The sequence below is a fragment of the Taudactylus pleione genome, unplaced genomic scaffold (genome assembly GCF_031769625.1).
Source record: "Taudactylus pleione unplaced genomic scaffold, aTauple2 ptg000454l, whole genome shotgun sequence".
Lineage (NCBI taxonomy): Eukaryota > Metazoa > Chordata > Amphibia > Anura > Myobatrachidae > Taudactylus > Taudactylus pleione.
This window is the reverse complement of record NW_028284856.1, coordinates 6,810,122-6,825,091: the sequence shown is the minus strand read 5'-3', so window position 1 is coordinate 6,825,091 and position 14,970 is coordinate 6,810,122. Positions and strand designations below refer to the sequence as shown.

At 40.3% G+C, this 14,970-nt stretch overlaps 1 protein-coding gene and 1 long non-coding RNA gene across 3 annotated transcripts in view; one reads left to right on the top strand and one right to left on the bottom strand.

Annotated features, from left to right (window-relative positions):
* The window catches only part of LOC148505401 (uncharacterized), a 156,801-nt gene extending 153,490 nt beyond the window's left edge, over positions 1-3,311 (bottom strand). Inside the window, exon 1 of the long non-coding RNA XR_015869893.1 lies at positions 3,108-3,311. This is a non-coding gene — a long non-coding RNA (uncharacterized LOC148505401). The remainder of the gene's footprint in view (positions 1-3,107) is intronic.
* ADAMTS3 (ADAM metallopeptidase with thrombospondin type 1 motif 3) overlaps positions 1-13,910 on the top strand; it is a 281,800-nt gene extending 267,890 nt beyond the window's left edge. The window contains exons 20-23 of one of the 2 annotated variants that reach the window (XM_088448355.1): positions 66-273; positions 3,207-3,324; positions 10,867-11,088; positions 11,179-13,910. In XM_088448355.1, coding sequence (XP_088304481.1) covers positions 66-273; positions 3,207-3,324; positions 10,867-11,088; positions 11,179-11,444 — 814 coding nt within the window. In that variant the 3' untranslated portion in view covers positions 11,445-13,910. Of the gene's footprint in view, positions 1-65; positions 274-3,206; positions 3,325-10,866 lie in introns of both variants that reach the window. The other variant, XM_088448353.1, reaches the window with a different exon arrangement.
* The last annotated feature ends 1,060 nt before the right edge of the window (positions 13,911-14,970 follow it).

Sequence of the window (14,970 nt, the reverse complement as noted above, 5' to 3'; positions counted from 1 at the left end):
TTATACAGTAGATTGTTTCAAGCTGCTTAAATATTTACAATAACATGTAATATTATTCCTTCTAGCTGGATAGCAGATGACTGGGAACATTGCACAAAAAGCTGTGGAAGTTCTGGATATCAGATACGAATAGTACGCTGCATTCAGCCCCTCCATGATGGCACAAATCGGTCAGTCCACAGCAAGTACTGTAATGGGGAGCGTCCTGAGAGTAGAAGATCATGCAATAGAGCTCCCTGTCCAGCCCAGTGGAAGACAGGTGCCTGGTCTGAGGTCAGTAAAAGTATCTAGATAACCATAATATCTTTAATACATTGCTGAGTAACACTAACTTTATTATAGCTTGTTTGGGAGAGCTAGAAAAATTTTTATCTCAACCCTGTATTTCTCTTTCCAAGAAATGTGCACCAATGTGTGATGTGGATGCAAATTGCTACAGCATTCATCCATTACACATGAAAGAGCAGAAAAGAGATGTTGTCCATGCAATCTGAAATCTCTCACAGGGAAATTTATCAAACCTTCAAGGACAAGGAGAGGTGTTGTCAATAGCAACCAATCTGATCTAGATAGAATTAATTGGTTGCTATGAGCAACACGTTCTCTTCTCTTCTTTACAAAGTTTGCTAAAGGGGCACATCCACTAGACGATCTACTCCCTGTCCAATCTCTAAACGATTTCCCTTCATTTTTTCCCTTGAAATTTTATCTTTCAGTCTGAACGATTTGCAAACTATCTTTAATAGATCAAGTGACATTGACCTGCATGTTCAGTCGACTGACTAGACGATCAAACGACCAGCGAGAGCGCGCATTGTTGATCGTTAACGACCAAACACTGCACGATTTATAAACGATTTTTAAATGATTGAACGATAACGACGTCGTTATCGTTCAATCGTCTGCTAAAAGCGTGTAGTGGATGCCCCCCTTAAATCTTCCCGAATAACCACTAACCACTGTATAGATTTTACTAAACATTCCAATCCACACCTGTTAAAATTTAACTTCCCTAACTATTAACCTCTTACCACCACTGTCCAATGTTTTTCAAAATGGAATTAGGATGTATTGTCTACATGTGGCTTTGTGGCCAATTCACAATGGAATATGTTAGTGCTAGAATATGCCTTACCTACCTCCTGTCATTGCCACAAGCAGCAGGTGTGGGTGGGTGGCGTGGCACTACATACTTGGACCATCTGGAGGAGAATGGCAGAGGCACATCAGACAGGGAGAGAGAGGAGAGACTGTTGCTGCTCATGCTGGTGTGTGCTGGGCTGGAGAGGGTCTAGGGAGGTTGCTGTTGCTGAGTAGCAGCAGTCTCCTCACTCTCCCTGCAAGAGTTACGGGAGGGGGGGAATTTCACCTGGATCTGCCCCCTGGCCGAGGGTGACAAATCCACCATTCTCCCAGGGAGCATGAAAGGGGGCATGGCCACCCCTCCGATTTGGCCACGGCCTCCGTAGCCAGGCCTATCATTGCTCTCGACGGCCCAAGTGATTCACGGCATTATGCTAGAGGGGCAGGGCCACAATGTCATCATGCCTTCATGGAAGAAGTTGTCAGGATCCGGGAGCTTTGCCTATCCTCTCAAGACCTCAGGAAAACTCTCCCAAACAAGGGAGTCTCCTGGAAATTCTGGGATAGTTGGCAAATATGCTTTTCATATTGTGCCAGGGGGATTCTTTATGCAACCCAGATATTATTTATTTTTATGATAGTGTTAATGTCAGTGTGTTACAGTTGTGTGAGATAGTAGTTGTGGTGATCAATACTGATAGTTGTGGCTAGTCTGGTGACTATCATCTCATTCACTGATTCACGGACATTGCTACAGTCCAGCTCATGAGTCCTTATATGAGCAAGGAAACCACACAAAGCCAGAACTTGCACCCCTGTATGAAACACTACCTAATGTTTGTTACAGTGGAGGCTGCCTAATTAGAGAAGCCTGGAGAAAGAAACTGAAGGATAAGTCAATAATTTTGTTCTCCTGTCTGCTCTATTCATCTGAAGCCCAGTATTTTGACATCCGCTTAGCTCACAGAGCTTGACAAAAACAGCATCTGGGTCTAGAGATTTCACACCTGGATGTACCTTGAAAACATGTCAGGAGCTTCAAAATCTGAGTTGTCTGGGTCAAAACATGAGCTACTGTCAGGCAGCGGGCTACTTTGCTAATGTCACTGCCACTAGCAGGGTGTGTGTCCAGCTTTAAAGGACCACCAAACCTGTAATATGAATTTCACTATATAAAGAGCTACTGTTGACATTAACAATACATGTGAATATTGTGACATAACAGATGGCTTTACATTTGCAGTGCAGCCACAGTAAGTGCAAGTTATTCTCTGTTATCAGCCACTCAAAGCTGAGAGAACCTAGCTTTTATCACAGAGTACACACAAGAGCTTTAAAAAAAACAACACAGGTTAAGGCATGAACAAAACCTTGTACTCGCTTTTAGCAGAGTATTGGAAGTATATGCAGCATAATGTACTAATGGGATGCAGTTAGCATCTCGGTGGTAGGGATACCGACACCAGAATCCCAACAGCAGTAGGAATCCAAGTACCAGAATCCCGACTTATGTTAATAAAATGTTACTTCAGCACTTTGTTTAGTGAGCATTAACATTACTGAACATTCCGGGCAACTTTAATATTGACACAAAGCACAGTGAAACACACTCCTGCCAGAAAGTACAATACTGTATGTGTGTACAGGTTCATTTACTCACATATTTTATTCTAAACTAAATGTCAAAGCATTAAATGCTGTAAAACAGCGCTTGAATTTACCAGACATTATTTGACTGCCCGTGTAATAGATACTTTGAATGATGTTTTAGCAAATTGAGCTGGAAAAGCATCAGTGAAGAATATTAATCACGTTTGCAATTAACAAGAGTCTTTGTTTAGAATAAACCAGTAATTGGTGAAGTAAGCACCACTAATGGGTCAAGTGGTTTTGATCTGAGCTCTGCACATTCTGCGCTTTACATTAGATAGAAGCAAATAACAAGCTAGTATGAATGTACTGTAGAAAGAGGCTTTGCAAGTACTGTACTTTTGTATGTCAAGATGAAGAAATGTTAAGCTTACCTGATCAAAGAGGATAACAGCAGCAGCAGCAGCATCTGTCTCCATGTATTATTATACCAGTGTCTGATTACAGATCTGTGATCTGTACTTTCTCTGCAGTGCTCTGTGACCTGTGGTGAAGGTATTGAAGTGAGACAAGTCCTGTGTCGGGCTGGTGATCAGTGCGATGGAGAGAAGCCGGAGTCTGTACGGGAATGTAATCTGTCACCTTGCAATGGTACGTACAGTACACCGTCTTACAGCTCAACACTCTCTCTTGCAAGAACATAATCACTAAAGCTAGTATCCCTAGGGCCTGTAAATGGAACTGTTTAAGATTTCTTTTTTTGCAAGCTTTTTATATTTTGAAAAATGGTGAATAAAATTTTATTTCTACAGTATTAGGAGTTTGCAACTGCAAGACCTAGGTACAAATATACTGATAGGTGATCTTGATATTAATTAATATTACTCGACCATGAATCAGATCATTAAATATAGGGCCTGATTCAGACCCGTTCGCGAGCGCTGAGCGCTCGCAAGCGGGTCGATGGTGGCCCAGTGCGCATGCGCACGATGGAGCCGGCTCCGTCGTGCGCATGCGCGAGACCCGGATAGCGACGGGCAAGCCGTCGCTCCGGGTCTCGTACCAAAGGGGGCATGCTGTCGATGGTGAGTGACAGCACGCCCCCTTTTGTGGGCGTGCCGGGGGGTGAGGCCGCCCAGACAGAGGCGTTCCTATGGGAACGCCTGCCGTCTGGGGCCGGCCCCACTGACATCACTTGTGCATCCGGCTCTGAATCAGGGCCATAGTCTCAAATGATCATGTACAGTTATTACACAAATGATCACGTACAGATATTTCACAAAAGATCAAGTACAGATATTGCACAAAGGATCACGTACAGATATTACACAAATGATCACGTACAGATATTACACAAAAGATCACGTACAGATATTACACAAAAGATCACATACAGATATTTCACAAATGATCACGTACAGATATTGCACAAAAGATCACATACAGATATTTCACAAATGATCATGTACAGATATTGCACAAAAGATCAAGTACAGATATTGCACAAATGATCACGTACAGATATTACACAAATGATCACGTACAGATATTACACAAAGGATCACATACAGATATTACACAAATGATCACGTACAGATATTACACAAAAGTTCACATACAGATATTACACAAAAGATCACGTACAGATATTAAACTAATGATCACGTACAGATATTGCACAAATGATCACGTACAGATATTGCACAAATGATCACGTACAGATATTTCACAAATGATCACGTACAGATATTACACAAATGATCACGTACAGATATTGCACAAATGGTCACGTACAGATATTACACAAATGGTCACGTACAGATATTGCACAAATGGTCACGTACAGATATTGCACAAATGATCATGTACAGATATTACACAAATGATCACGTACAGATATTACACAAATGATCACGTACAGATATTACACAAATGGTCACGTACAGATATTACACAAATGGTCACGTACAGATATTACACAAATGGTCACTTACAGATATTGCACAAATGGTCACGTACAGATATTACACAAATGATCACGTACAGATATTACACAAATGATCACGTACAGATATTACACAAATGGTCACGTACAGATATTTCACAAATGGTCACGTACAGATATTACACAAATGATCACGTACAGAATTATATTACTCAAATGATCACGTACAGAATGATATTGCACAAATATCATTCTGTACAATATCATTCTGTACAGAATGATATTGCACAAATGATCACGTACAGAATATTATACAAATGATAACATACAGATATTAAACAATGATCACGTACAGATATTACTTAAATGATCACGTACAGATATAACTTAAATAATCACGTACAGAATGATATTACTCAAATGATCACGTACAGAATGATATTTCTCAAATGATCACATACAGAATGATATAACTTAAATGATCACGTACAGAATGATATTACTCAAATGATCACAAACAGATATTACGCAAATGATCACGTACAGAATGATATAACTTAAATGATCACGTACAGAATGATATTACACAAATGATCACAAACAGATATTACTCAAATGATCACGTACAGAATGATATTACACAAATGATCACAAACAGATATTACTCAAATGATCACGTACAGAATGATATTACTCAAATGATCACATACAGAATGATATTACTCAAATGATCACGTACAGAATGATATTACTCAAATGATCACAAACAGATATTACTCAAATGATCACATACAGAATGATATAACTTAAATGATCACAAACAGATATTACTCAAATGATCACGTACAGAATGATATAACTTAAATGATCAAGTACAGAATGATATTACTCAAATGATCACATACAGAATGATATTACACAAATGATCACAAACAGATATTACTCAAATGATCACGTACAGAATGATATAACTTAAATGATCACGTACAGAATGATATTACTCAAATGATCACAAACAGATATTACTCAAATGATCAAGTACAGAATGATACAACTTAAATGATCACGTACAGAATATTACTCAAATGATCACATACAGAATGATATTACACAAATGATCACAAACAGATATTACTCAAATGATCACGTACAGAATGATATAACTTAAATGATCACGTACAGAATGATATTACTCAAATGATCACAAACAGATATTACTCAAATGATCAAGTACAGAATGATACAACTTAAATGATCACGTACAGAATATTACTCAAATGATCACATACAGAATGATATTACACAAATGATCACAAACAGATATTACTAAAATGATCACATACAGAATGATATTACTCAAATGATCACGTACAGATATTACACAGTGTCACTACAACCACACTGTAAGAATTTGTCTCTGGAGCCAGAATGCAGAACAAAACATTCTTCCATAAAACAGTCCTCAAAGTACCCTCTTCCCTGCCATTGATAAATTCTACATGGGGACCTGTCACACATGACACCGCCGACATACTATCTACATATTCTGGCATGCTGGCACCTGACTCTAATATCAAACACATGATTGCTAATTGAGACAGATGGGGGAAAATAATGTGTGGTTTGTTTTTTTTTGCAGTATAGGATAAGAAATCTCCTTTGTTATAAATGCCGTAATGTCTTGCACAAGCGGACTAGAAAGAGTTAAGTGAGACTGAGATCACTCCACCAGGAGTCTGACATGCTAGAAGGGACATCCTTATTCTGAGATAATCATCTCACTGAGATGTGGACATTATGCACTGCTAGTATTGGCCATGTCAAATCTGTTTTTCTTCTGTACAATGGGACATTTTGAAAACTTGAAAGGGAGAGAATTTATTTTTTCATTTTTATTTGACTTTAGCTTTGTAGTTTGTACCATATCCGACCACTAGATGGATGTGAAGTTCCACTGTTTCTCGGCATTGGATGAGGAAGCCCTAGATAACTCATAGCACATTCAAGCACACATTAAAGAATTAAATTTAGTAGAATATCTATATGTACATTAATAACCTGCATCTTCGTTTACAGCAAATTATTGTTTAGACATATACAGGCTGTTTTTGCTATATTATGCTGATGGAAATAGTCTAAACAAAAACATTAGCATTGGTAAGTGAGTGAATTGAATTATTATCTATATTTTTTTTTTCATTCCTTTATGCAGAATATCAGGAATATACAGTTTTTTGGCATTCATGTGTAAGACTATAAGTACCTGTGACACATTATTTTGTATTGTCATTAATATAAACAGTCTGCTAAGGACTTCTATATCAAGTCTAAAACATGGAACACATTACCTTCAATATGTTAAAACACTTTCTACTTCAGGGTCCATAGGGTATCCACAGGATACCATGGGGTATAGGCGATGGCGGCAGACATCAGGCACCTCAGAGTTAAAGTTTTCAGCCTCCCAGGATGCACTGGGGTCCCTCTCCTATACCCCGCCCCCGAGCCAAGGCAAATCAGTTTCGTAGGTGCCCGGCTCGGAGTCGGATCACCATAATCATAGGGGGGCTGTTACAGCCCCTGAAACTTATTTTCAAACAGTTTTGCTGCACAAGATGAGCTGTACAGCATAGACAGTCAGCCAGACGTCTATGCTGTCGCTCCTTCACCCCGCCGGACCAGAACGCCGGTACTGATTTGTGGATGCTGGTTGGTGTCTGGGGCCGCAGCTAGCGGTGACCCCGGAATATCCCTAACTGTGACCAGATTCAAGGGGGTCAGGTAAGCGGTGGGGTCCAGTGGAGGGTACCTGCCGATTCACAGTCATTTGGTCCTCAGGCAGGGGGCCCCCTGGGGACAGGCTGCGCTTGGAGCCAGGTACTGATCCTGCGCTTTCCATTAGACCGCCAGGGACAGCGGGCTGCAGCATCCCAGGGGTTAATAGCATGCCAGGGGAGCGCGCTTTCCTTGTCTCACAGCCGGTGCCTCCCCCCGCTGCACAGTGCCTTTCCACAGCAGTCTGCTGAGCTCTGTCAGCGCTCCTCCCCCGGGCCCGCCTGTGTACGGATCAAGAACAAGAGACACAGAGGCTCTTCTGGTAGACGCTCTGTCGGTCCGGTGGACCTTCCAGTTTGTGTACCTCTTCCCTCCGTTCTCCCTTCTTCCTTGAGTGGTTCGAAAATTCAAGCAATAAGGAGGCATGCTGCTGTTGATAGCTCATGGCCCAGTAGTCACTGGTACTCAGATCTTCTGAGTCTCTCCATAGACACTCCAATGCTGTTGCCTCAACGTCCGGACCTGTTGTCTCAAGGTCCTTGCCATTACCCAGACCTGAGTCGTCTGTCTTTGACGGCGTGACTGTTGAGACAGCCCTCTTAAGGTCCAGGGGTTTTTCCAGCTCTGTAGTTAACACCATGCTCAGAGCTCGTAAGCCTGCGTCTGCAAGAATTTACCACCGAGTGAGGCATACTTTCTTTGAATGGTGTCGTCCTAGAGGCTATGATCCTCAGCTGTTCAGGATATCCAGGGTTTTGGCTTTCCTACAGGCTGGCTTAGATCACGGTCTTCGACTTGCTTCCCTGAAGGTGCAAGTTTCTGCCCTGTCAGTGTGGTTTCAGGGTAGGATTGGTACTCTTCCTAATGTCCGCACCTTTCTGCAAGGTGTACTTCGTATTCAGCCTCCCTTTGTTCCACCAGTGGCTCCTTGGGATTTGGCTGTGGTCCTGAGGGCTTTCCAAGGACCACCATTTGAACCACTGGGCTCAGTGGATTTAAAATGGCTTACAGCTAAGACTGTGTTTCTTCTGGCCATTGCTTCTGCCAGAAGGGTCTCAGAATTGGAGGCTTTCTCATGTCGACCTCCCATGCTAATGTTTCATAGGGACAGGGTGGTGCTTCGCACTCGCCCTGGTTTCCTACCTAAGGTAGTATCTAGTTTCCACATTAACGAGGAAATTATTAATTCTCCAGACCTCTTGGCTGGTGAGGCCTCATTGGATGTGGTACGTGCTCTAAGGATTTATGTTGACCATACCAATTCATTTAGGAAGTCGGACTCTTTGTTTGTCCTCTATGGCTTCCGTAAGAAGGGTTGGTCTGCCGCTAAGCAAACTTTGGCAGGATGGATTCGCAAGGCGATTTCTGAGGCTTACATTCATGAAGGCCTTCCTGTTCCATCCTGTTAGAGCTCATTCTACTAGGTCTGTGGGTCCTCTTGGGCAGCTCGCTGTGGTGCCTCTACTGTTCAGCTTTGTAAGGCAGCCACATGGTCTTCTGTCCATACCTTTGTGAGGTATTATGCATTTGACACCTTCGCCTCTCAGGATCCTTCCTTCGGGCGGCGGATTCTCCTTTCAGCACAGGAGCGTCCCCACCCTTAAAGGATACTGCTTTGGGACATCCCCAAGGTTTCCTGTGGATACCCTATGGACCCTGAAGTAGAAAATATGAGATAAGAACTTACCCTTTTTATCTCTATTTCTACGAAGTCCAAAGGGTCCACAGGACTCCCACCCTGTCGCACCTGTACTGCAGATGGGCTTTACTCTGGTCACCAGTTTTTCCATCTCCTTCTGGTGAGAATGTGATTCTTGTGTGTTCCAGAACTTTCTTCTCTCTCTTTCTTCTCCTCCTCCGGCCTATGGTTTGTTACGTAACTGATTTGCCTTGGCTCGGGGGCGGGGTATAGGAGAGGGACCCCAGTGCATCCTGGGAGGCTGAAAACTTTAACACTAAGGTACCCGATGTCTGCCGACATCGCCTATACCCCAAGGTATCCTGTGGAACCCTATGGACTTCATAGAAATAGAGATAACAAGGGTAAGTTCTTACCATATCTCATATTTTTACAAGTGACCTCAGCCCTTCCACACACTCCCATTGGCATTCTCCTCCCCATTATAATCCATATATTATTCAGCAGAACATCTCATAGTGACTGCAGAAGGACATTCTGGGCAAAATTTACTAAGCATCAGGTTCTAAACACTGGAGGATTAGTGGCGTATTGACGGCGGGTTCTAAACCCCGTCGGTTTAGTGGCGGTTTCTAAATGACACTAAAACCGCTGACTAGTAATTTTAGCCCTGTTCTATTCTATTCTAAAATGTGTTTTGACGGCGGTTTTGCTGCGTTTTGTAAGCAGTTTTGGCCTTAGTAAATCTATGGATAGCAAAATATTTCGAGAAAAGAAGAAATACCATCATGTTCCTTCCTCTGATTTTTAGGACTTCCTGGACAAGAGATCCCATATCTGTATGTAAATATTAAATGTAAGTCAGTAAATTGCCCCCACCTCATAAAGATTTATTAGGTGTGAGACTGGATGTACTCATTAGTAATAATTTGGACAGAGGAGAGACATTGCCTGTGAATGAGCGTATAGGGATGGTAGTCAGTTGTGAGTCTAATAAGAGACGTCAAATCATTTAGAAGATGTACCTTGGTTTTAAGAAAGGGTATTGCCTATTGGATAATTATTTTTTTTTGCTGGATGTTGACTACCCAACACTTTTTTGCAAAGTACAATTTAATTTCAATAGAAACAGGTATTGGGATGTGCAGCATTCTGGCAATTGTTATGGGAAAATGCTAAGATGCAATTATAATTATTATCTTTTATTTAGGTAGGACCAGCATCCTCTTGAGTGATAATGTTATCTTTTAAATGGCTCAAACTCATACACTTCAATACAAAACCTCCAGTTACAGATCCTGTTTTTTTGTAAGAGCTATAAAGAGCTTTGTCATTACTATCTTACAGATGCAAAAGCCATCAGTGACCACAGCTGGTTTAGACCTCATTGACACAGGTGTTATATAAAAGCATGTCACAAACGCTGATATAAATAATGTAAATTGCCCATGTACACACACAGACACGCACACTCTGGCAAGCGTTAATGAACACACTTCTAATAATTAGATAAAGTGATCATGTAAGGTTTTATCTATCTATCTAGGTTTTATCTATGCATTAACTAGTGTTGTTTTTCAAAAACCATTTAATCGAGCCCTTACAGAGATTACGCTAGCTGTAAATGAAAGACTTCTCTAAAATCACAAAGAATGAAAAAATACCAGATTCATTTCTTTTTTAGCAAAATGTTCTCAATATTAATTATGTATCAGGAAACATATATATATATATATATATATATATATATATATATATAATTTGACAGTATGCTCTTTGGTAGTAATTAGGTTACCTGCCATTTAAATATTATTATCAATTATTGTTTTTTCAGATGAGCCATGTCTCGGAGACAAGTCTATATTCTGTCAAATGGAGGTACTTGCGCGGTACTGCTCAATACCTGGGTACAATAAACTTTGCTGTGAGTCCTGTAGCAAACGCAGCACTCAGTCACCTCCATTCCTAACCGAAGCAGCTGAAACTGAAGACGAACTTACTTTCGATCCTAGTGGCTTGTCAAGGAGTGTTATGAAGCCCACATCTTTATCACCTGGTATGGGGGAATCTGACTCTGAGATAAAAAATATATTGAGCATTCTTTCCTCCATTGAAAATAATGCAGATGGCTTTGTGTCCCCACCAGAAAACAAACCAAAGGTATCAGATTCAGCGTTAAGAAGATCTCAACTAGCAGCTAGCAAGACTTTTAAACTTGTTGCTGTTTCACCTCCTCCGACACATAACAGCAACATCCAAGTACAGAAATCTATTCCAGTAGCAGTAATGATGCCAATGGTAGCAACAAACATCAACTCAACTGGTGTTCTTTCTTCAGCCAGAAGCCCCAGGAAAAGCGATAAACCTTCTGATAGAAGACGTTCTTTGCAGTCATCCTCAATAGAAAGATGAAGTTAATTATTCAAGGACTAAGACAAAAAGACACTTTGGTGCATTCTGCTCTTGTAACGTGCAAAGTGCTGGTTCACTTACTCACTTGTTTGATTTTTCAACCATCCTTTTACTTTAATGTTAACTTGAAGTTATTGAAGAAAAACACCAAAGATTTCCATCCAAGAAAAGATTTGCTGAATGTTGCCGGTGTATTACATTCAGTGGCCAATAACCAGTTTTGCACAATATTCATTTTTGTGTTCTTTACCTATAAAAAACAATTGGTGACTATTCTTTCCACCTTCAGTGAACAATTTAGTCGATTATAACAAACACACAATTTTTGTTTAGGTGTTAATTTGTTGCAAAGTCAGTATTATTTTTCATTGTTTTGTTCTGTCCACATATTGTTTGCTGGTTCTGTGTTTTGGGTGCTAATTTCCTGTCATTACAAACTGTCTTACATACATTCCTTGAGTTGAATCTCAATGCAGCAGTTTCATAAAAGAATTCTGCTTCAGTGGTTCTGTACGTCTTGCTGATCTGACAAGTGTAGCATCTTACATACTCCTAAAGGGACATGTACAGGGCCCCCATGAGAAGTTTCGGGCACCGGCTCTTGGGGGCATTGCCAATCATGTTGGGTATGGCCAAGCCTCATTTTGAATACCAGTCCTACTATGTAGATGCTCCACTAAAGGGGGCATGGTTACACCATCTTAGGGACATGATTGTGCCTCCTTGGCAGACCCTGGCCTCAAGACGGGCCCGGACACAAAGATAGGCCAGGAACTTAGATCCTCCCCCTCACAGTGCCCCTGGACCTATAGATGTTATGAAGCAGCCCTCAAAAACAGCTGGAAGGCAAAGCATGTCTATTAAAACCACTTGGCTTATTACACTACATTTTTGTATCTTTAGCAACATTAAGATATTGTTCATATATACCGGAATGAAAACAGTCAGAAAACAAAGAAAATGCTTTCATTAGAAAAGAAAAATTAGTAGACTCTAAAAAATGATGAAAATATATAGTATACCATTTGTTTGGTATATATGCATTGACAAATAGTTTAATAGAATTAACTAATGGACCACCTCGTTAGAGGAAATTATAATGTGTAGATTTAGCCACAACTAATAAAATGACAAGATTGAATTGAGACATGTTTTATTTCTACTAAAAGATGTTTTCAGCTGTAAACAAAATGAGTAACAAATCATTAGTTGTTGGAAGACATTTCTTTAAATAGGATTCCAATATTCAGATTGGCGATCCAAGACGAGAGAGAGATATTTATTTTTACATAAGTCACCTCACTTTTTCACAACCACAATGCATCTGACTGCAATAATGTACTTGCAATTGGTCTCCGGGATCATTTTCTCACCAAGAAGCCAGTCTCACTCTCTCATGTAGCTGTAAAGTACTTGTATATAGAATATAAAAGTGAAGATATTTATTAAAAGGTGATTTTCTTGATAGACTTTATTTACTGAGTATTTACATTTATAGCAACCGCCATTTTTTCTTGCCTATATAAAATAGTTAGTAGGTATGCAATTTGCCCGTCAATCTTTTGCCTTCATAGGTTATAAGCTAAAACAAAAACTACTGCATAAAATATGAAACTCAAAACCAATCATTTGGCCATGTTTGTTTTTCACTAATAAATTTGTGTTAGTACAATTTTGACCTACAATCTTTATTTAAAGAATTGTCCATAGTAACACCAAAGAACGTTACACACACAATGTGTATAATTAGGTTTAGTAATCTTATGTAAAAAATTAAAATTAAAGAAAGAAAATTTCAATGAAATGTTGATGTATCTAGACCTTAGAATAAATTGTTTTAAAAAACAATTGGGTATTCCCATGTAATAATGTTTAGCCATTGTTCATAAGCTAACCCTCTGGAGTATTGACTTGATACTGCTGAAGACTTGAAGTGACATCACTTCAATACTTTGGAAGATCAAAATTACACAATATGTATAATTAGGGTTAGTAATTTTACTGTATGTAAAAAAATGAAAATGAAGGAAAGAAAATTTACAACATGAAATGTTAATGTTACTAGGCCGTAGAATAAATTGTTTTAAAAAACGAGTGGGTTTTCCCATGCTTTAATTTTTAGCCATTGTTCAAAGGCTGACCCTCTGGACTATTGACACGATACAGCTAAAGACTTGAAGTGACATCACTACAAACCTTTGGAAGGTCAAAACTAAAGTAGCTTTTTTTTAATTAAAGAGTATTCAGACAACCCCTAAACCACAAGCAGATAATTCTTTGTATGATTCCCAAGATTCAAATCCATAATCAATTTTTTTTCTTTTTTTCATATTATTGTCTGGATGTAGATATTCATTTTGCTTTTGTTCATCTTACGGAGCTATATTCATGACCTTTTTAAGTGTACACTACTGATGCTGTTTGTTGTATTGGGGAGCACTTAGCAATAAAAAGCTTTTAACATAATGTATAGTGTGACTGTTTATTGTGCGATTTGAGGGGGTGGGGCCTAGTGGGCCTAATACGGGGCGGGGCTTAGCGGCATGCGAATGAAGGGGAGAGTGTGTGCTGCCATGCATGTTCTGGGTCACTGTCAGAAAATGACCCAGTCTGACTGTACTGTGACTGATGGTGGGTGATGTAGCAGCCCCAATGCAGTGCACTTTCCCCTTCCCTCCCACAGTCATCTTTCTCATGCAGAGACTAAGCTCCGCCCCTGCCAGACAACAAGGAGCTGCTGTTGCTGATCTTAATGGAGGCTAGAAATACTGCCCTGTAAAGAGGTGAGATTTCAATTAAGAATGCATGCTACTATACATCAATGCTGCTAACCACAGAAAGCTATTTTTTTATATTATAAGTACCATATACAGCAGATATAAGGCTTCCCTATATACTTTATGTACTATATAAGGGGTCATTTACTCTATAGAGTGTACATTAAGTATATAGGGAACCTCATTCTCATATCAGTGTATGTATGTACATATATGTGAGTGCATTATATTAACTATCTTTATTGGATGGTCGGTTGTATTGACAGTGGGATAATTAGGGCTGGGTCAGGGGGTTGCAAAGTAAAGAGCAGGGGGCCCTGTCGGTTTAATTTGTACTAGTTCTCACAATTTCTGCTGGCAGTCCACCTGCTTAGGTTGTCAGTAAGACTTGGCAGCTGCCGACACCACATGCTGCCACTTCCCAGCGGCACATACCTTCCCCATAGTTAAACTGCTAGGGCATGTACTTGCTCTCCCCGGCATTGGAGAAGGCTATCCTGAACCCACGGTCCTATACCACACTGTGGGCCTGATTCTGAGTCAGATATAGGGGCAATGTCAGATGCAGCGGAGAAACGATATTCGTTTGCACATGCATCTGAGCAGCACCATGAATGTGTCCTGATTTTTCTTGTGCAGAGTCACAGTACGAATTTAGATGCATGGTAGCACAGATGGTGTAATGGTTAGCATTACTGCCTCACAGCACTGAGGTCATGGGTTCGATTCCTACTATGGCCCTAACTGTG